General features: G+C 34.4%; 1 protein-coding gene, 1 long non-coding RNA gene and 1 pseudogene across 2 annotated transcripts; 1 reads left to right on the forward strand and 2 right to left on the reverse strand.

The window, feature by feature from the left end:
• Positions 1-11,096: 11,096 nt before the first annotated feature.
• On the reverse strand, positions 11,097-11,174 carry LOC149398545 (U2 spliceosomal RNA; annotated as a pseudogene).
• Positions 11,175-11,801: 627 nt separating this feature from the next.
• Positions 11,802-12,178, forward strand: LOC149398546 (uncharacterized). Its single transcript, XR_016297038.1, has 3 exons — positions 11,802-11,853; positions 11,917-12,009; positions 12,075-12,178. It is a non-coding gene; the product is annotated as an uncharacterized LOC149398546 (long non-coding RNA).
• A 6,269-nt stretch (positions 12,179-18,447) lies between these two features.
• On the reverse strand, positions 18,448-19,433 carry LOC149398547 (stigma-specific STIG1-like protein 1). The gene has a single exon (XM_089615813.1). It carries the CDS (start codon positions 19,368-19,370, stop codon positions 18,918-18,920), a length of 453 nt encoding a protein of 150 aa, XP_089471939.1. The 5' UTR covers positions 19,371-19,433; the 3' UTR covers positions 18,448-18,917.
• Positions 19,434-21,079: the final 1,646 nt, after the last annotated feature.

Genomic DNA, 21,079 nt, shown 5'->3' on the forward strand with positions numbered 1-21,079 from the left:
CTAGTACATCACGTTTACTCTCCCAAACTTTGCCTTAGTCAGTGAGACAAATTGACCTGAATATCGTCTTTCTTAATTAATGGTGAACTTGAAGAGGAGGTATATTTGGTTAAGCCTCAAGATTATTTCATTGACTACATGTTGGATCTTCTATGACCTGATTTAGTTTGGTAAAACAATTTTGATAAAGTTGTCAAGACAAACTGAAAGAATTTGTTCATGACCCGGATAATTTAAAGTCACATGTCCTCTCGTGCGAATATAACTGGAAATATTATGTTTCCAATTCTTAATATTATGAAGAGATATTCTCAGATATTTGGTTTCCGAGAATAACAAATTCGCGAGAGATTTGGCGTTAACCTAATAAAACTCTTTTAGGGTTGAATTAGGTTAATCATTTTTTCTATTTGGTCAATTCACGCTGACCATAGCCTTGAACTAGTCTCTATGCTCTAGAGATCTGCATTGACAACTGATTCTACGTACATGCTACTGCTATAGTTTATTTGTGTAGAGTTTGTGAGTGCGTGTTTTGCATTGACATGATGTGTCAATCTTCAGGAGAGGATTACGCGGAAAATAAAGGGAGTATCCGATCTAAGGGGAAGTTAGATTGCGGTCCATTAGAGAGATCAAAGAAGTAGGTGTTTGAGAGGGGGTATGTAAACCTAAGTCACGTACCTTTGATTATTGAGATAGTAGATCGCTTTTCATCACCGGATGAATCAGTCTCTCTGAGTAGGTGCAGTATCACTAAACAAGGTTAACAAATCTCTGTGTCCTTTATTGCTATCTGATTGATTGCTTGTTAATTTAATTAATCATGCTAAAAACTATCACTTGTTCAACAAGTTGTTTCACCCATTAGTTGAACAACTATCTTAAAATACGTTTAGCAATTTCACTACCTAACTCATATTTGGCGGTTGAAGTCTGAAAGTGAGCTTGACTGACAGACTAATCTGACGTTAATTTATCGTGCATGGTTATTGTTAACATCCATCAGGAACCGTCATAAATATTTTATCTTGCGCCTTGAACTTTTAAGTCTTTTGCTTAATTTTGGTGTCACATAGTTATTGGAGATTTGATTAGATCCGGTTTCATGTTCACGATCGAGCGATTCGAAAAATGTCTGCTGTTCGATTCTAACATATCTTGCTAGTGTTTTGTTTATTGAGTTAGCTCTTGTTAAGTTATTCACTCTGACATTACTTTCTCTCCACTGGTTTTTCTTTGCTCGCCATTGAACTCGTGAGGAAGATTTTAATCCATACTGGCATATTATTGATTGGTGTGTATTTGCATTTGATCGCTGAAAGGTCTTCGAATGAGCATCACGTGGAAGTAAAGAGATCTCTAAGGAGATCCTAGATTATGGTTATCTGAGAGAGAGAGAGAGAGAGAGAGAGAGAGTATGTCTAAGCATGTATTGTACACCTCTATTGAGTAAATTATTTTTCATCACTGGATACACTGCTTTCTAGATTAAGTAAATATCACCGAACAGAGTTATCAGTCTTTATGTCTTTTATTTCATGTTTTACTACTATATTTTTATTTTTTATTTTTTATTGTTTGTGTATAACAATTCAGTAGTTGTTTCGGCATAGTGTTCGACTATTTAATCACGTGTGTGATAATTTCATGATCAAAAGGGGGTTGTGACTACTTTTCACATACTTGACACTAAGGCTTTGAACCACGGCCAAATTAGCCACCTCTTCCTCCGTAATTAAACATACTAGGGATCGATATATTGAACTGGGGTAGTACTTCATGTACATTTAGAAAAACAAAAAATTTGATACATAAAGTTAGGTCCACTAAAAAGAGTATACATATTTTGAAGTGAAAACTGGATAAATTAGGTTTGGAAGAGTAGACTTTGACAATAAATAAATCTTGCAAAATGTCTCAAATGAATGAATGCGTAACTTGATTATTTGTGATAATAAAGTCAACACGGTTCAATCTTTCAATTCCTACAAGTACATCTTTGGCTGTGTACCAAATCTTTGTAACAATTAGTTCCGAAAAGTCTTTTTTTTTTTGCTCCAAAAAGTCTCTTTATTGTAAATAATAAAAAGACTATCAATTTGGTTTCAGTGTTTTCTAATAAACTCTAAGTGTAGTTTGTTTTCAAACATAGCAAATTACTACCATATGTTAATATCTTCAAAATTTCACGATTGTAAACAGAACATACCAAAAAAAAAAAAAAAAAATTGGCCACTTATCACATAATTATACTTGTTTTATTACTTGTGGTATGGTTAAATAGTCAATTAAAATTAATAAAAAATAATTAAAATTTATTTAAAATTAGTAAAATAGTAAAAAAAAAATAATGTGCAAGCACCATGTTTCAATAATCTTTATCACTCTATGAATAAATTATTTGAAAGTGATAAATTACTTTCAAAATTGTAAAAAATTTAATCATAGAGTGATTTTTTTTCATACGTAATTTTGATTATTTGGATGAAAACTTAAAATTTTGACTATTTTGTTAATCAATTAATTTTAAATAGCTATTTCGTATAATTTTTTTCTTAAAAAAATCTTCAATTATAATAACCTCTATACTAGTATCTTAATTCTATCGGTTTAACTACTAACGAGAAATAAAACAGTTTAGGTGACTTAGCTGATGATCAATTTTTTTAATTCCATAATCAATATTGAATATATCACCGATCAAAATGTTTTATTTATATAATTGTTTTAGGTGATGAACTAATTTTAATAATTTCAGTTAAGAATTTACAAAAAGTTGAACTAATGCAATTAATGGACAACATACAGAAGGAAATATAGAAACAGAAGGAGAAGGACAAACCCTTTTTATTATGTTTCATATTTACGCGATGCAAAACAAGAAAAATATAACGGATTAGGTCACTTGAAATGTTAACATTGTTATTTAGCCAACGTTTCAAATATAGTTACTGAATCTGACGTGGCAAAAATTAATTTTTGTTATATTTTGAATATGTATTAAAATATAAGTTTGAATGTAGCTACTTAGCTTCAGAAGTTATCTATTCAATATACATGTGTGATTAAAAAAAAATTTGAAAAATATTACTTAATTTTATGGGCTATTTTGCTAACTAGCCAAATCAACCTATTAATATTAAGAGAATAGCCAAAGTTTCAATTAATTAAGGGAATAGCCCAACTAATCTAAACTACCTAAATTACCCTTTCACACAACTCTCTCTCTCTCTCTCTCTCTCTCTCTCTCTCTCTCTCTCTCTCTCTCTCTCTCTCTCTCTCTCTCTCTCTTCAGCATATTCTTCTGTGTCGCCGAGGCTCCGCTCGAACATGATCGCCGCCGAGAGCCCGAGGTAGCCGTCGAGCGCCGCGGCGGAGACGAGGTCGCTTGCGCCGCTGGTTTTCACGGTCAAGGTGCTTCGGGATCACCGCCACCGCATCACCGTCGCTCAGGCGGCGGAGCGTGCGCACGGAGAGGCCGCGATCGGGGGAGTCGAGGATGGCTATGGCGTCGCTGTACCGTTTCGATGTCCGTACGCTCGTCCTCGCAAGAGATTTCTCCGGCGACGGCCTCGAGTCGTCCGAGCTCTTCCGATCGTTCTCGGAGATGGCGCGGAGGGTTTGGCTCCTCCACTGCCTTGCTTTCACGATCGAACCGGAGGTCTCAGAAGTCGACGGCGAAGCAAAGCCCTAAACCTAACCCTAACCTCGGGTTCGCTGGAGGTGGAGAAGAAGAAACAATTCGCGAATCGGTTAATTAATTAACTTACTGGAGTGAGTTACGTTAATTAATTAACTGATTCGTGAATGATTTGAAATTCACAAAAAATTTACAAAAATCATAACTTAAGTCAATTGATATTCAAAGCATTCAATTAATTAACCTAATTCCGAATTCAATCATTTAGTAAATTAACTTTACTCACAAAAAAATCAAAACCTAAACTAATATTCAACCAATAAGTTAATTAATTAACCTAACTCACTCCAGTAGGTTAATTAAATTAACCTATTGACGAATTTACCAAGGGCGTTATGGTCTGAGCCGAAAATATGAGCTATTTACTTAATAAAATGAAACTTGGGCTATTCCCCCAATAAGAATGACAAATTTGGCTAGTTACAACAAATTTCACTAATTTTATTAACGTTTTAACAAAAAGTATTTAGTAAACAAAAGTGCAATATCTAAAGTCTAAACATGTAAAGATCAGTGTGTTTTTTTTTATTTATTTACTTTTTTAGAAGATCAGTTTTGTAAATAAGCTTTGCTGGGGCAAAATGTATATTTGAGTCATTTTAGTAAGGAATATTTCCGTCTCAAAAAGGGGCGATATATCAATATTAAAAACTAAAAGTGTATCGTGCAATTTCAATAAAACCATGATTAATTTTGTAAACACGTTGATGCTTTGACCTTATTTTTGTTAGGTCCTATGATTCATATTATTTAATGCTACATATTTAGTACATAGTGGACTTAATCAGTTTGGTTAAACTAAGACAAACGCGTTTAATATATACACATATAATATTATTTCCATCCAAGAAAGCACGTTCTTTAGGCAACTCTCCAACAAAATGTTTGGCTATACGTGAACAACAAAATCTCCCTATAAATAGAAGTCCAAACCAAACTCTTTAAGCATCACTTCTTCCATATTAATCTCTCTCGTTCTCTTTCTCTATCAAATATGAAGTTCATCAACTTGTTCTTTGTTCTCATGATAGTCCTTGCCGATATCGCCATTCACGGCATTGAGGCCAAATTCTTCCAAAACGAACTAGAGAAGTTTGATGATAATCTTGATCAAATGTTCTCTAATTCGCCTTCTTATTACTCCGTCCCAAATTTTCGCGACGATCGTTTCAATTTCTTTCGTCCGATAGACCGAATTCGGAGATCGATGTGCGACAAGGTTCCTAGTGTTTGTCGGGCCAAGGGAAGCCCCGGGCCGAGCTGTTGCAAGAAGAAGTGTGTCAACATGTTGAGCGACCGACGAAATTGTGGGAAATGTGGCACGAAATGCAATTTCAACAAGATTTGTTGCAATGGAAAGTGTGTGAACCCTTCTTTCCATAAGAACCATTGTGGTGGTTGCAACAATAGCTGTGGCAATGGAGGTCTTTGTGCCTTTGGACTTTGCAGCTACTCATAGAAAATGATAACACTTAAGACACTTCACACTGATTTAATATTCTTTTTTTTTGTTATGTCAAGATTCAAATTCTTTAGTTATTTGTTGTCAAGGATAAATATACAGATATTGAATTTGTTTGCTTTATTTCAGTTTTTAAAAAATGTTTCTTCGGGATACATATAAATGCTAAGAAAATATTCTTCCATTGTGGGATACATAATTCAATTTTGATTTGCAAATGGATGTTTTTTTTTATTCTTGCTCTTTTATTTTTATATTTCGTGAAAATTGAACGAGTATCTTCAAATTTGAGGAGATAGAATTAAAAAGACCTAGCTAGCTATTAGACATAATTTTATAACTTGCATGTACGTAACAATTTATTTGTAAGTAGTCAACAATTCCAATATGTATAAAAGATTTCACGGCTACAAACGGCTCTTCAAAATCTTTCGTGTGCATGTTAAAAAAACGCGTTAATCTTAAACCCAGGTACTTAACAAGATGATTTTTTTTAAACCATCGTGCAAACCTACAATTTGCATGAAGTTTTTTTAAAAATCTTCATTCTAAAAGTAGTAAAATAAAAAAGAGAGCTATAAAACTGTTCGTGCGATGGTGTTTGAAAGAGCGTTCTAAAAAAGATAAATATGTAGAGTTTGCTGCAACAAATTTAACTAAACGTAGCTTTTTAAATACTAAAGTTCAAAATGTTGCCGATCAATTTTGGAGAAAAAAGGAATAAGGATTTTGACGCGTTGTGAAATCCCAAAAAAAAAAATACACTTTGCATGATAGTTTATTAAAAAATCATAAATCGTCGCGAATTATGATCATTAAGGGTTTGCTATATTCTGTGTAATTATATCTTAATATGTGAACGATTATTCACAAATTTACTCTTTAGTTTGAACAACTCAACGGTACAAAATTGCATTGCTTGAAGAAAGTGAAGAGAACCTCTGGGAATAGATTTTCTTTTTTTAGATTTTGCAGGATAAGTACTAATTAAGGATTATGAGAGCTTTTCTGTTTGATCATAAACTCACTATTCTGGCATTGCATATGGATATTACTTTCGTCCAATAGTCTTGATCAAACTCAAAGGTCACTTTGATTACGTACCTTACTTCATAGTGATGTACGTGATAGTTCATAAGTCGATAATAATAATAATAATAATAAAAAACTAGCTAGCGGATAAAAAAGAAAAATCCAAGTTTATTAATGTTAGGCCCACAAATAAAATCGCCGTGTACACACTAGACCGACTTAAGGTAATATTTTCGTATCAAAGTCTAAAAGGTGGCCGAGACCAAATACAGCAACTTGAATAATTGTTGACAATTCAACTTAATCAACATGTTTTGCTTTTCCGGACGGGTATGCAAGTGTAACTAATTTGTTCAAATGTCCTGCGTAAAATTTAATTAAAAAAAATGACTTTTACTTGGTGCAAAAAAATTTCTAACACTTGAACACAAGAACGATGAATTATCGGGCTCATAGGGGGAACTCAAGTGTTTAAAAAAAAAAGACAACAATTAGTTACAAAATTAGTGGATTAAAAAAATTATAATGAAGAAAATTACTTTTATATAAAATTATAGTCGATTCTTCTAAGAAAATAAAAAGAAGTGATAGAGTACGTGCGTAACAAGGCAGTGGTGAGACTGACGTGTGGCGCAAGGCAGACCTACTGCAGAGTGTCTACAACTTACTGACGTGTACTAAGGCCTATATTAGTTGATTTAGGTCTCCAGTAGTGTGATGCCATGTGGCACCGACTGTCAGTTTGTTATGAAGTTAGTTACGTTTACTTGAGTATACAAATATCTTCTGTAATCATTGAATTCAGTAATGAGAATATTCTTTTGTTTCTCTCATCATTCTTTCTCTCTCTAGATCTAGATCTGAGATTCTATCATGGTATCAGAGCGAAATTCAAAAATCACAGAGTTGTCATTTGTGAAACGAGAGACACTGAGTAGATTCTTTTTAATGAGAGGCACATGTAGGATATCATCTAGTCTCAGCTTTGTATCTGGTTTTAGAGATTGTAATTGAGAGTTTCCAGTGACAGATATAGGAAGAGCAGTATCATTACCAACGATGACTTTGTCCTTGCCTGTGTAGGTGGTGTGAGTACTGAGGTTCGATGCATCAGGAGTGATATGCGCAGTCGCACCTGAGTTAAGGTACCACAGTGGATCATAGATCATCTCCGGTGTAGCAAGGTATGACTGATGATAGGTTGACGAGGTTACAGCATCACCAGGTGCAACTGAGGGTTGAACTTGACCATAGTACGCTTGAGGAGTGTGGCCCGATCCACTGAAGGATTGAGCTTGGCCATAGTAGGCTTGAGGAGTGTGGCCCGATCCCTCAAGAAGATATCTTCTGTAATCATTGAATTCAGTAATGAGAATATTCTTTTGTTTCTCTCATCATTCTTTCTCTCTCTAGATCTAGATCTGAGATTCTATCAAGAAGTTGGTTGGGTTATAATAGAATGGTCACAAAACAATGGAGGTTGAGAGAGAGTAAAACTATTATAGCGTCGCAGACGTTACACAAATTATTATATTTTTAGATTACAAATTTTATACATGTATACGCACTGTACAAGCCTAAAATTGAAATAATATGATAAAACAAAAATACTTAGTTCACTAATGTAATTACTTTTACTCATTACTCAAAAATATATAAAGTTCTTAAGTAATTAGATTTTGATTCTCAATAAGTCAATAGTTCCTCACTCATAAGAACGTCAATTTGGAATTACATAGATGTTCGGCCATTCTATTGTTCAATTTTTCTTTAATATATATAATTAATTTAGGATAGTATAACTTTGGTATAATTCTATGAAATATTTTATCTTATTATAATTCCCTAATTTTCTTTATTATTATTATTATTAATACGAATATGGCAGTTCTATTTGAAATCTCCACTAACATAAAGTTGGGTATAATAACGTGTCAAATGCACTGCCGAAATCATCTCACAAATCTATAAATAGAAAGCTCGTACACTACAACCTTCACAAACCAAGCTCTTAAGTTTTCTCTTCCATATTTACGTATAAGAATAGGGATGAAGCTCGTAAATTTGCTCTTGATTCTCATGAATTTTCTTGCCTATACCATCGAAGCCACGGCACTACGAAATCTTAATAGCCATGCCCTAGAATATTCATCTTTCATTCAAAATCCACCGGAAAAATACCGCTACAATCATTTCTTCTGTCCGATAAACCGAGCTCATGTGACAAGGTTCCTATGGTTTGTCGGGCCAACAGAAGTCCTGGGCCGAGCTGTTGCAAGAAGAAGTGTGTCAACATGTTGATCGACCGGCGAAACTGTGGAAAATGTGGGAAGAAATGCAATTACAACAAGATTTGTTGCAGTGGAAAATGTGTGAATTGAACCCTTCTTTTCATAAAACCCATTGTGGTGGTTGCAATAATAGCTGTGGCAATGGAGGGCTTTGTGCCTTTGGACTTTGCAGCTACTCATAAAATTACTCTATACTTAGGCTGTTTATTTATTTGATTTATTTAATTTTTTTAAATTGTAGTGAAGATTAATGAATATTGAGTTGAGAATTTATTTTTATTTTTATTTTTTACTTTCAGGTGCGACTAGTCGCACCTATTATCTTTTTTAGGTGCGACTAGTCGCACCTATTTGTGTATCAGGTGCGACTTGTCGCACCTGATTACTAGGGTTAGTTTTTAAAGCTGCGTCTTCTTCACAACAGCCCCAACACCCAACAGCCCCTCTCTCTCTCTCTCTGCGACTCTCCCTCCCTCTCTCTCTCCCTCCCTCTCTCTCTCTCTCTGCGACTCTCCCTCCCTCTCTCCCTCCCTCTGCGACCTCGCTCCCTCTCTCCCTCTCTCTTCTTCGAGCCACCACACGTACCGGTCTTCTCCGACGTCCAAGTCCGCGCCGGTCCTCTCCTCCGTGTCGGTCCTCCGCAGCCTCTCTTCCTCGCGCGCCACCTATTCCCGAGACCGAGCGCCGTCGCGCACGTTCGCCGCCAGCCGCCGAGGACGCCGACCGGGGAAGGAACGACGGGGAAGAGGTGAGAACTGACCAGGGAGGGTTGATTTCGTGGATTGAGGTGAGGAATCCATCTCTCTGGAATTGATTTTAAAGGTTAGGGTTTGTGGATTTGAATTTGGGGCTTTCTTCTCCCAGCTTGATTTCATGGTTTAGATGTGGCTTTAAGCTCGTTTTGGTGCTTGTTTAAGTTGTGAATTGGTTTGATTTTGGAGTTGGTTTGGAATTGTTGGTTTTTACTGCTTTGCACAGCCTGTAGAAACGAACGTGGACAGTCCGATCCTCCGCAGCCGTGCCCTGTGAAGCTCCGCCGCCACCTCACCACCACCATCTTTAGTCGTGCCTCGCTAGCCCCGGCCATCATCCCGTCCTCTCCGCATCGCCTCAGCCTGGTCGAGCGCCGCGTCGCCTCAGCGTTGCCGCGCCTTGTACCTCGCAGCCCCATCGGTGAAGGTTAGTGGTTATTTATGTTAATTAAATTAATTGATTAGTTATAGTAATTAGTTAGTTAAGTTCATAAATTAGGTAAATAAATTTGTTAAGTTGTTATTTATGTAATTAATTCACATGTTTATAAAAATGCTAATTAGTTATTACATTTTAATAAGTATGTTAATATGTTAGGTTAATAAGTAGTTAATTTAATTAACTTGTTGATTAATTTGTTAATTTAATGAATGAAGTATATTTGTGTTTAATAAGTACATGTATTAATTAATGTAATTATAATTGTTAATATATATAGTGTTTATAATTAGTTTAGTAAACTAATTAATTTGTAGTGGAAATCAAATTGGTTAATAAGTTGTTAGTTTAGTTAATTAATTAATTTGTAGTTTAATTGTTAATAGTTTGTACTTAATAATGAAATTGGTTATGTAACTAATTTTAAATTTTAAATGTTAGTTTAATTAAGATTGAAAATTGTTAATTGTTTAAACTATAGATATTGATAAAATGTTGTGATCGAACTACAGAGGCTCGGTTTAGGACTTAGTTAATTAATATGATAGTTTCTGGATGGATTTTAAATGTTTTTAAAGTAGTTTGCAGGTTTTTGGTTTAGCAATATTATAGGGGAAACTCTGCCAAAATTTCGGTAGAGTTTTAAACCAATTAGAATCGAAATCCACTAGAAACAGTCCATTTAAAAAAATAAGATACCTTTCACAGTCTCTCTCTTAGTCTGACGCTCTCCCAATTGAGCTATCCCCGCTAACGAAACATATGTAAAGCACAAACATTCCGACAATTACCTTCATGAATAAGTTTTATATAATTAATCCAGCTTTAACGTATTTATTGTATTTAACAAAAATCTTACCTAAAAATCTTTAGTAGACAATTAATTATAACCAATGTGTATATATAAATATACATATACATAAACAAGAGAAGTCAATTGCATATTCAACTTCTTAATCTCCTGAAACATGAAATTAAAAAAAAAACACTTAAAGATTCTACACAAGCATTTCTATTTATTTATTCGTGGTTTCTCAATGTAATATCACGTAACATTCTATTTCTCGATGTTCTTTTTTTCGGTTCAAATAATAAAATATGTTTCTAAAGACAAAAAAAAAGTTCTATTTTATTAATCCTTATAATAAAAAGAATCATAACAACTATATTCTATTTGTTATAATAAAATAGTTAATATTCTCTTTTATTTAAATAAAGTTTATTATCTACCAAATCATATTTGTAAATTATTTATTTTATTTATGAAATATCCCAACCTCCAAGGTTGTAAATAAAACAAAATTCAAAAAGCTTTGCGAACTAATTTAAGTGCTCTTTATATCATTGGAGGCCACCGGGCAGAATAATACCGTGAGCCTTCCACAATTTATCTTTAGCTCCGAATCTGTTGGTCCCCTTAGCCGAGAAAACCAATTATCATACATTAAGCTGATAAGAACATATACTACACTTGGTCGTAGCCAAAAGGCCAAAAATCTCCCACACTTGTGTTTAATACGCCCCCTCAAGTTCAACCTGGAGACGCAAGGTTAAGCTCAGTGGTGTCGTCCACGTTTCTTTGTTTTCTAATTTTGTTTTCTTCTTATAGGATGTCGACTGGAGCAGGTGGAGGCGAGGATCCACCACAGACGCCGGGATCCTCCGGATCGAAGAACACACGTGGACCAACGAAGGGTCTCGTGTCAGCGAGAGCAGGGGTAGGGACTCCTGGTGCGAATGTAGTTCGCTACGATCGGCGACACATGATGTTCTACCAGGACATCAGGGAGCAAAATCCCTTGATCGGCACCTTCTCGAACCGTCTTGGAAACTTGATCAAGGCGACGTTTCAAGCACACGCAAATGACTGGAATGAAGTCGAGCCTTAGCATGTGACGGCCGTTATGACCGCAATCCATAACGAGTACCGTTTTGTGTACGAGGATCATGCAACTGGCGAGAGAGTGCTAGCTGATTGCATTCGCAACGAGATGGAGTCTACAATCATTCGTGAAATGAAGCGGTTGCGACGCAACCAAAAGTCAAAGTTATCATCTAGATTCTTCAACAAGTTTTGCGGGAAAATAGAGCTCGCCAGAGAAGAAACACCAAAGGGCTATATGCACGAGGCTTGGTTGAAGGCAATAGAGGTCTTCAACACACCGGAACATAAGGTATGAGTTGAACATGATTTTTTTTTCTCATCGAATCGAATTAAATGAATTTATGTCTCGCAGGCAAAGGCTGACCGCAACCGACAAAATGCGAAGAAGAAGCAGACAAAGGCCAGACAAGGGTCGATACCTTTTTTCGCTCATCGACAGAAGAGCGTAAGTTGCTTAATTTTTATTAACATTAGACACATTAGTCTTATTTTGATGATTAAAACTTGCAGAGGAAGGAGGATGGGACATTGTCCTCCGCATTAGCGACGTGGGAGAAAAAGCATCAAGATATTAACGGCAACTGGACAACGCCCTTCGCGAGTCAACAATTTGTAAGTTATTTTATTTAATTACTTAATAATAATTATATAATACTTTTATTTGGTTTTTTTGTAAAGGCGCGAATCAACGCCCAAGTGGCAGATATTTTGCGACAAGCGGAGGAGAGAGGCGAAGATGTGAGCCTCGAACGCGCAGAGGGGTATGCGATGCATGACGTTCTCGGGCCACCCCGTGATTGGGATGTCGGAATAGGACCCACGACACCAGTTGGGGCTTTGAGTATGGCTCGAGCTCAAGATGGAAGCTCGTCTGGTTCGTCACCTCAGTCACGCGTCGATCCAGTACTGTATACCGAGTTGCAAGCTCAGTTGGCAGCACAACAAGCTCAAATGGCGTCACAACAAATGCAGATGGAAGAGATGCAGCGACAGCTGCTTTCGTTTACACAGATGCATACTCAGGCTTCCCCTACGCCGACATCAGCGGCAATGGCTGATAATGAAACGCCAGGTTCTGCGGAGTTTCAGCGTGATCGTCCTAGCGGTAGCGGCAATGGCCGAGGAGGAAGCAGCAGTAGTGGCCGCGGAGGCAACTTATTTGGAGGAAGAGGAAATTCCTCTATAGATAAGTTTTATAGGCAACAACGAAAATAGTTGCACTTGTATATTTTTATATTAGCGAACAAACTCGTATTAGTTGCTTGTATATTAAAAATATTTTAATATGAAATATTAATTTCTAATTCTAATTATAATTCTATTATAATTCTAATAATATTAATTTCTAATTCTAATAATATTATATTTTAATTCTAATATTTATAAAAAAAATTAAATAAATTGGGTATTGGGTGCGACTAGTCGCACCCAATCAGTTGGCGGGTAGGCTATTGGGTGCGACTAGTCGCACCCAATACGTTGGCGGGTAGGGTATTGGGTGCGACATGTCGCACCCAAAAGTCAAATTTCCGCCTTATTCTTAAGTTCCCACGGAAAAATAGGCACGACTTCAGGTGCGATACGTCGCACCCAATAGTGTCGCACCTAATAGTCTAATACTATTGGGTGCGACATGTCGCACCCAATAGTATTAGCTGCGGACTATTAGGTGCGACTGAGTCGCACCTAAAGTCGCACCCGATAGTACTATCGGGTGCGATTTCTTGGGCATCAGGTACGACTTTTGTCGCACCTGATGCCCATATTTGTAGTAGTGGAAAAGTAATCACATGAAAGATGAGAATGAGAAATAAGAACTTCTGAGAAAATGTTATTGACTAAAGAATATGGATCGAATAATGTTTATTAGTCGATCATCATCGAGCTGATCGCATGTTCCGGCATACTATCATATCAATTCTGGCCTACCATATTTATCGGTGTATCTTCATCTGGGTCTTTGTAATTAGGCCTGAGTCATTGGACTTCTTTGTGGACGAAGTCCCATATCAACATTATTATATCTATATTTCTTTTTACAACAAGTGCAAAAGAATGACAATATTACTATAAGGCTGTCTTTATGTGCGTATCTTTAGATATGATTTACACAAGTTGGATCATAGTGATAATGTGTTGCGATAATTTTATACTCACGTGCACGTAATCGCTCAACTAGTAAATCCTAAGTACGAATCGAATCTCACGAGAATTATGTTTAACCGAAACTCAACTAACTAGCAACGAATTGAACTCAAATAGAAGATGATTCTCAACTAAAGATGGCTAAAGTAAATAAAACAAGAAATAAACACGGGTGAACGGATATGAAGAAGGCAATGACAACAGCTTTGCTAAACTCTCATATGGTCGGGATTCCTAGAACTACGCACGATTTTTCGATTCTCTCTCTTCACTAATCACACTCACGTAATTATCGTTAAATCTCTCTGGAGCATCTAACAACCTATATGAATTTCGGATTTTCATCTCTCAATCTAAAACCCTAAAAATACGACAAGCATTACAATCAAGAATGTTCACACGATTCTATATCAGTCTTGCTATCTCTAACCTAGGAATGTACTACAGTTATCTAATTCTTATGCACGATCAACCTAATCTTTCTCAAGCATCAAGTCAATCCTAAAAATTATGAATGATGTCGCGACTCTTACACAAGCATTAAGCATTAAGCATAGACGGTACAAGTCAAAAATCCATAGGTCAATTTTGCCAAAAAGTTCATGTTATTTGAAAAAAAAAATAGCATTTCATATACTAGTTAGGTCCTACAATAACACACTATAATCTCATGCGATAATCAGTTATAGGTCCACAACATCTGAATTTTCATTACATTCAAATGCCAAACATATATGTGGTGTGCAGGGGCGGAGACATATTACCATTTGAAACAAATTAAAAATAATATAAAAAATTAAATAAAAATGTCTTTTAAGGTACCAACTATCGTAGATGACCTTGAATAATTTATGGGTTATTAAGGTATGTAGCCACACGGCTATAGGGGATTGAGATTTAGTCCACCTTTTGTTAATTTCTTGTAATAACCAATTGAACTTATTAACAAGATTGTAAAATACTTATTTATCCTCTGAAGATTTCAGCCCATTATTTTCACACAATTAATTACAAATTGAAATCAAATATTCGGCCATTAACTAATCGCGCAAATCGAGGATCATCATTAACACCGAAAATGAAGATTCCCGCCCATTATTTTCACACATTTAATTAGAAATTGAAATCAAATATTCGGCACAAATTGAGGATCATCATTAACACCGAAAATCAATTCTCACACGAAACACACAACCACAATCTTCATTCAAACAAAAAAAACAAAAAAAAACCTCTCGACCGAATCCGTAATGCTATTCAAAGTTCTACGCGAAAGTATCTTCTGGCGAGTGAAGAACAGCGACAATCGAACCCAGGTGAGTAAAGAACAGCGACAATCGAACCCAGGCGAGTGAAGAACATAGTGATTCGAACCCAGACGGCGAAGAAGAAGGTAATAAAGTGCCATTATGGTCTTCAAGTTTTGATGTTATTTGGTTGTTCTGAGTTTTTTTTTTCATCGAAAAATAATTTTCTTTATTTCGGGAAGTGCATTACAGTTTTGGGTTTCGATTGTTTGGGGACGAAATGAAAAATGGAAACGGCTGTCGTTTAAAAGTGTGAAAATGGGTTTCGAGTAAAATATTGAAATGAGTTTGTAATGTTTCGGTATGGGTTTGTAATTCTGGAAATTTGTTAGTCTTGAAATTTTTTTCCAGTTATTAACTGTTAATAAATTATGAATGGACAGGCCCTTGACAAACCCGAAGTTGATCTACTCTGCCTAAAAAGATAACAAAGAAGGTACCGATTCCACACCCCGTCAAAGATCAGCCGAAACGAGCGTGTAGGAAATTTTTTGGATGCATAGATTAACCTGTATGTAGGAATGGTGTAATTTTTGTTGGTTGAAATATGACATTATGCTCAGTAAATCTATTATTTACAGAACATAACAACTTGCAATCGTTATGCCTGGGTAGATGTAAATCAGTAAATTATAGCAATTAACAAGAATGCTCAACATATACTTCCCCTATTCAGGATACTTTACAGTAAATATATATTTTGTAAATATGCTGTAAATTATAGTAGATTGTTTTGGATGTCCTAAAATTCTGAAATTTTAGCAAGGACACTTAAAAGAAATTCAATTTGAATGTCAAAATGGCGGCCAAAAATGGTATTAAGAAATATTCCGAAAATAAATAACAGATTGCTAATAAATGGAAAAATATTCGGAATTGTTATTTATTGCTAATTTCCGAAATTAGAAGTCAAATCAAATTGAAACAAGCGGCTGTAAAAATTCAAATTCTGCTGGAAAATTTCAAATTCTCACGTTTGAAACTTCCTAATCGGTTTCAATATTTGATTCAAATTTTAAAAAAATAACTGCCTAATTTGAAACACTTGGCCGAAATTAATAAAGAACAAATATGTAAAAAATAAGCAGTTAATAGGATGTCACGTATGCAACTTGGCTATTTACAAAGAATTTACAAAAAGTTGATTAATTTCAATTCCTACAGTTTAGGTGGCTTATGTAGCTAAATTTTTGATAATTTATTTAATTATGTACATAAAAAGCCAATATATATCTTTCTATTTTACAAGTGTATTTTATTTCTTGTTCACACTAAATTCATATTATTAATATTTTATTTCCAAAATAAAAACGAGCAAAATCCTGGAAAGTTCAAAATTTTAAAAGCTCAAATCAAAGTTATTGTATATTTCCTTAAAAGTCTACTAATATATGGTAAAATATTCATCATACCCACGTCAGCATTCAGCGGAAGGTTTGATCGCACATGGACAAAAGAGACATCTCGAATATTCTACGTCAATGATAGAGCATAGAACAATGTAGCAAGAGTTTCACCCAGAATTTCTAATTAGCTAAATATCAACGTTATTCTATATATATAGAAAATAAACATATAAGGTTAAAGATCATCTTCAATAACAAACAGCCACTAAATCAAAGAATTTGAAAGATTTAATTAACAGCCGGATCTGTAATTATAGAGTTTGTTCCGCTATATTTTATTGAGCAGATTTAATTATTTTGAACTATTTTGTTCATAATCATAAACTTGATGTCAATAAACTTTGATTTTACATTGCTTCTTTTATTGTTGGAATATAGCAATGCCGAAATATTGTCACAAAAATTAATTTTAGTGGTCCTTCTCCAACTATATTATTTGTAGCTGTGTGACCCCCATAACAAGGCAATAAACTCCGCGAAAAAATAAATAAATAAATAAATAACTAACAAACTTCATATTGCAAATAAAATATTGCTTTTTTCATGCGGGCCAGAATGTCCATTATTATCCCTTTACTCTTTTTTTAATATATATATATATATATATATATATATATATATATATATATATATATATATATATATATATATATATTGGCTTATAGATACTTTGGGTAGTTGAATTTAAAAAAAAAAAATTAAAAAAAAATGTAACGACTGATCGTAGGCTGCCCCGAGTAACAAAGAAATGTCAAAGAAGAGTGACCCGCATGATCAAATTCAAGGTTATCAATTACCATATACTTTGGCTTATATATGATCTCAAGAGCGACCTTTCAGCCTTATTTTTTATAGTAAAAATAGTCATTTATTTTCATGTGAAAATTCATTGAAAAAACTTGGATTACACTTTTAAGATTTCGTAAGAAAAAGAGATTTACAGTTGTGATTTTTTTCACACGTATTGACCATTTAATAACCTCGAAGTGGTATAGTTACCTAGGGGCGTACACTTGACTTGACATTAGACTACGGAAGTCAAGTAATAACAAAGTCAGTGATGTAAAAAGTTCAAACTTCAATTATCATAGAAACAAAATATTGTCTTGACAAGCTGTCAATAATTTTTTTTATCACCCCACTATATATAGATACATGGGTTCTTTAAAGATGGTAACTTAAGCTATGTATGAGCTATTTCCGTAGGAGCTTCCGAGATCATGCAAGTTAGCTTCATTCTCACGTCCTCGTGAGAATTTTGAGTGCATAAAGACAACTAGTACACTTATTTAATATATATTTTTCTCGAAATACGTTTATATATCGTTGGTATAAGAAAACGAGTTGTTAAATATATTGCTATGCATCCGTGTATATTGCCGACAATTATTACAAATATATATTTGATTTCCCTATGCTTACAAAATTATATGAATACTTATTTTGTTGAAAATTTGAATAACTTGTCTAAAACTATAGATATTATATATGCATATATATACAAGGACGAAGTCGCAGACAACCAAACTTCCCTTCAATTTTTTTTTTTTTTTTTTTTTTTTGCATTTTTTGCCATTTTTTTTTTACCTTAAAAATTTATAAATTAGCCTCATTCCCCCCGGACTTTTTTTTTGTATTTCTGGCTTCGTCCCTATATATATATATATATATATATATATATATATATATATATATATATATTCTACCATCTCTAAATGGGAAAATAATAATACTCAAATACCGTTTTGAAAGATAAAATTAATTAATATAGTAGACTTCAAGGAACTCGAATGCATGTGCATGAATCTCTCTCAAGTGATACTATTACGTTACGTGATAATAGGCGTACATACATGTTGAACATATGAAACAAAAATTTGCATTGCATATATAATGGTAAGAGGGTCAAGAGATAAATAGATATTAAAAAGTAAAATTTAGTGAAAGTAAATTATATCCATCGTTTTTTATCCTTGCTTTCAAGAGTTCTGGATAACATATACCCGATGTATGTATAAAGTTGATCTCTAATCTGTTACAATAATTACATAACAAATCAATATACATGTATGACTCTTCTAGTATAGCTCCGTCAAAAATGTAAAAGCTTTTCATAACGAACATACTACAACTTTTACTCAAAACACACATTATACTTGATATAAGTTTGTGAACGAAACGACACGACACGACACACATAAATATTACACTCCAAATCCAAACATAGCGGATCAAATTTGTAAATCATAAAAATGTAGTGTATAGTCTTTTGATAAACCACTAGATTTTACGTGGTTATTTTTTATTGCATATAAATTAAAATAAATTAAAAATGAAATCACCAACCTCACCAATGGGTATATATTTTCATCAAGAGGATGAAGTAATGTACGTAGTATATAATATAACCACCAAGCATGACGACGATCACACAATCAACAAGAGAGAGATCTCTTTATTTCTTCTTGATCATCATCACAACAATATGATCATGCTTACGCGTAGTTACAAAATCCATAGATGCACAAATCTCCCGCGTCGCAACTATGGTTGCATTCCCCGCAATTTGTCTCATCATCCGCCAAGTAGACGCACTTTCCACGGCAACACTTGTGTGTGAAATTGCACTTCTTGTTGCACTTCCCACAGTTATCGTCGTCGTTCATCAAGTCGACGCACTGGTTTCTGTTGCACATTGTGTCGTTGGCACTACTGCACTGCCCTGTTGCCCTAGGGTTTACGCCGTTCCTTGCCACGAGGAAACGGCTCAGCCTCTTCGAGGGATGAAGGATAGGTGGTGAATGATCATCATCATAATCATCCTCATCTTTGGTAGTGAGCGATTTTGTGCCACTTTGAACTTGTGTAGTGTTGAGAATCATAGTTAGGGTACTAATGGACAAGACCATTGTTATTGCAAAAGCTATGATTATCTTGGTGATTTCCATGATTGAATTCTTTGCATAGCACTTTGAGAGATAATAGAAGAGAAGAGAAGGAGGAGAGAGGGAGAGGGAATGTGAACATGATGAGGTTAAAACTTTGTGATTAATATACTATGATTATGAAGTAAGAAAAAAGTAATAAAGAGATGGTTTGACTCTAGCGAGAAAGAAGGAAAAGTGTGGTGGTTTTCTTTTTGGGATGTGCTACGAAGAGTGTGGTCTAATTTTTAGGGCTTATGGGCCAATTAAATAATTTTTCTTTAATTTAGGCACCACTTCTTCTATGTGTGTATATGTTCATTACATGCTTAGAGTTTCAATTATGCCATGTGAAGAGTGAACAAGTAAGTTAAAACATGCACATAATAAAAGTCAAAGGGTATTACCGATATTTTGGGTGTATCCTTTTGAGTTGTGTTGAAGAATGAATAACCGGAGTGGCCTTTGAGCAAGCTAAGAATCAATGTACTTCCAATTATTGACCGACTTGAACAAATTTAGCCAGGCTGTTAGGTGAAGCAAAGGGGTTTTGAGTAATTTCTAATCTTAGTACAATTTTTTTAAAATAGGAACTACACAAACTAAGCAAATGTAAAGAGACCCTATAAACGAACGTCTTGCAAATTCTAAACTTGAGCTCTAAGATGGGTCTTTGTACAACTAATCTCGTATAACAAGTTCATGGCTGTTTGTAACACGCTTTGTGTGAATCACGTCACACTAATAAAACAAGTGCACGTGTCACTGATTTTTTTTAACTGTTTGACTTAATGCAAAATAGTTAATACATGTATTAGCCTAATGGTTTTGAATCTACGTATTACTTTTTAAGGCAATGAGAGAAATTAGGTAGAATACAGATTATGGCCTCAATTTTGTTTTGTGACTTTGTAAGAGTCTATAATGAGAGTCTGATAAGAAGTGGATCATTATATTTTCTCAATTCTTAATTACTATATATCTTTTTTGACATAGTGACACGGTAACGTATTTAGGGTTTCAATACGAACTTAAACTATATATATGATTTATAAACCTAGTCAATATTTATATGACCAAAGCAATCTCCCTTCTTGTTAAAATAAATAAGCAATAAATAAAGAGGGGGCTGTACTAAATAACTATAGGTAAATTAATGTTTTAACCCGCATATGGAATTTACCAAAATTTAGAATAGCTAAACTTTGAACATCATTTTGTATATGTATAATAAACTTAACTTTGAAAATCAGATTAATTAGCTGTGTACATGTTTAGATATCAATGGTCACGACAAACAATCACTACAAAATATATAATAGCAATTTTCTAGGTACTGGGATTTTTGTTTGCTTAAAGATCTGATTAAAATTAATTTCCACCTAGCCAAATTAATGTTACTTGAAATGTGGAACAACATATTTGCTTTACACCTAGCTAGACATTAATTTACATTTAAATACTTATTATTGGCTGTACGAGCCAATCGGGATAGCAGATATAGTATCTCAATTCAAAAGAACGAATATTCATGTCAAATATAATTAGATATAAGTATAATATATTTGGAGGGGGGGCCACAGTGTGACTCTCGTATAACATTGATTATTTAAAATCTTTGGGATCTAGATAATTCTAAGACTCAAATATTTCCATACATATCCAGCTGTTTTAATTTAGAGATTTGTAATTAACTAGACCACTTTAAACATGTGATTTTGAATCTAGCCTAT

The sequence above is a fragment of the Urtica dioica genome, chromosome 5 (assembly GCF_054948205.1).
Source record: "Urtica dioica subsp. dioica isolate 48M chromosome 5, U.dioica_male_clone48M_v1_H2, whole genome shotgun sequence".
Classification (NCBI taxonomy): Eukaryota; Viridiplantae; Streptophyta; class Magnoliopsida; order Rosales; family Urticaceae; genus Urtica; species Urtica dioica.

Excerpts from the sequence above, each read along its gene's own strand:
- LOC149398547 (XM_089615813.1), bottom strand. The coding sequence starts at position 19,370 with ATGGAAATCACCAAGATAATCATAGCTTTTGCAATAACAATGGTCTTG.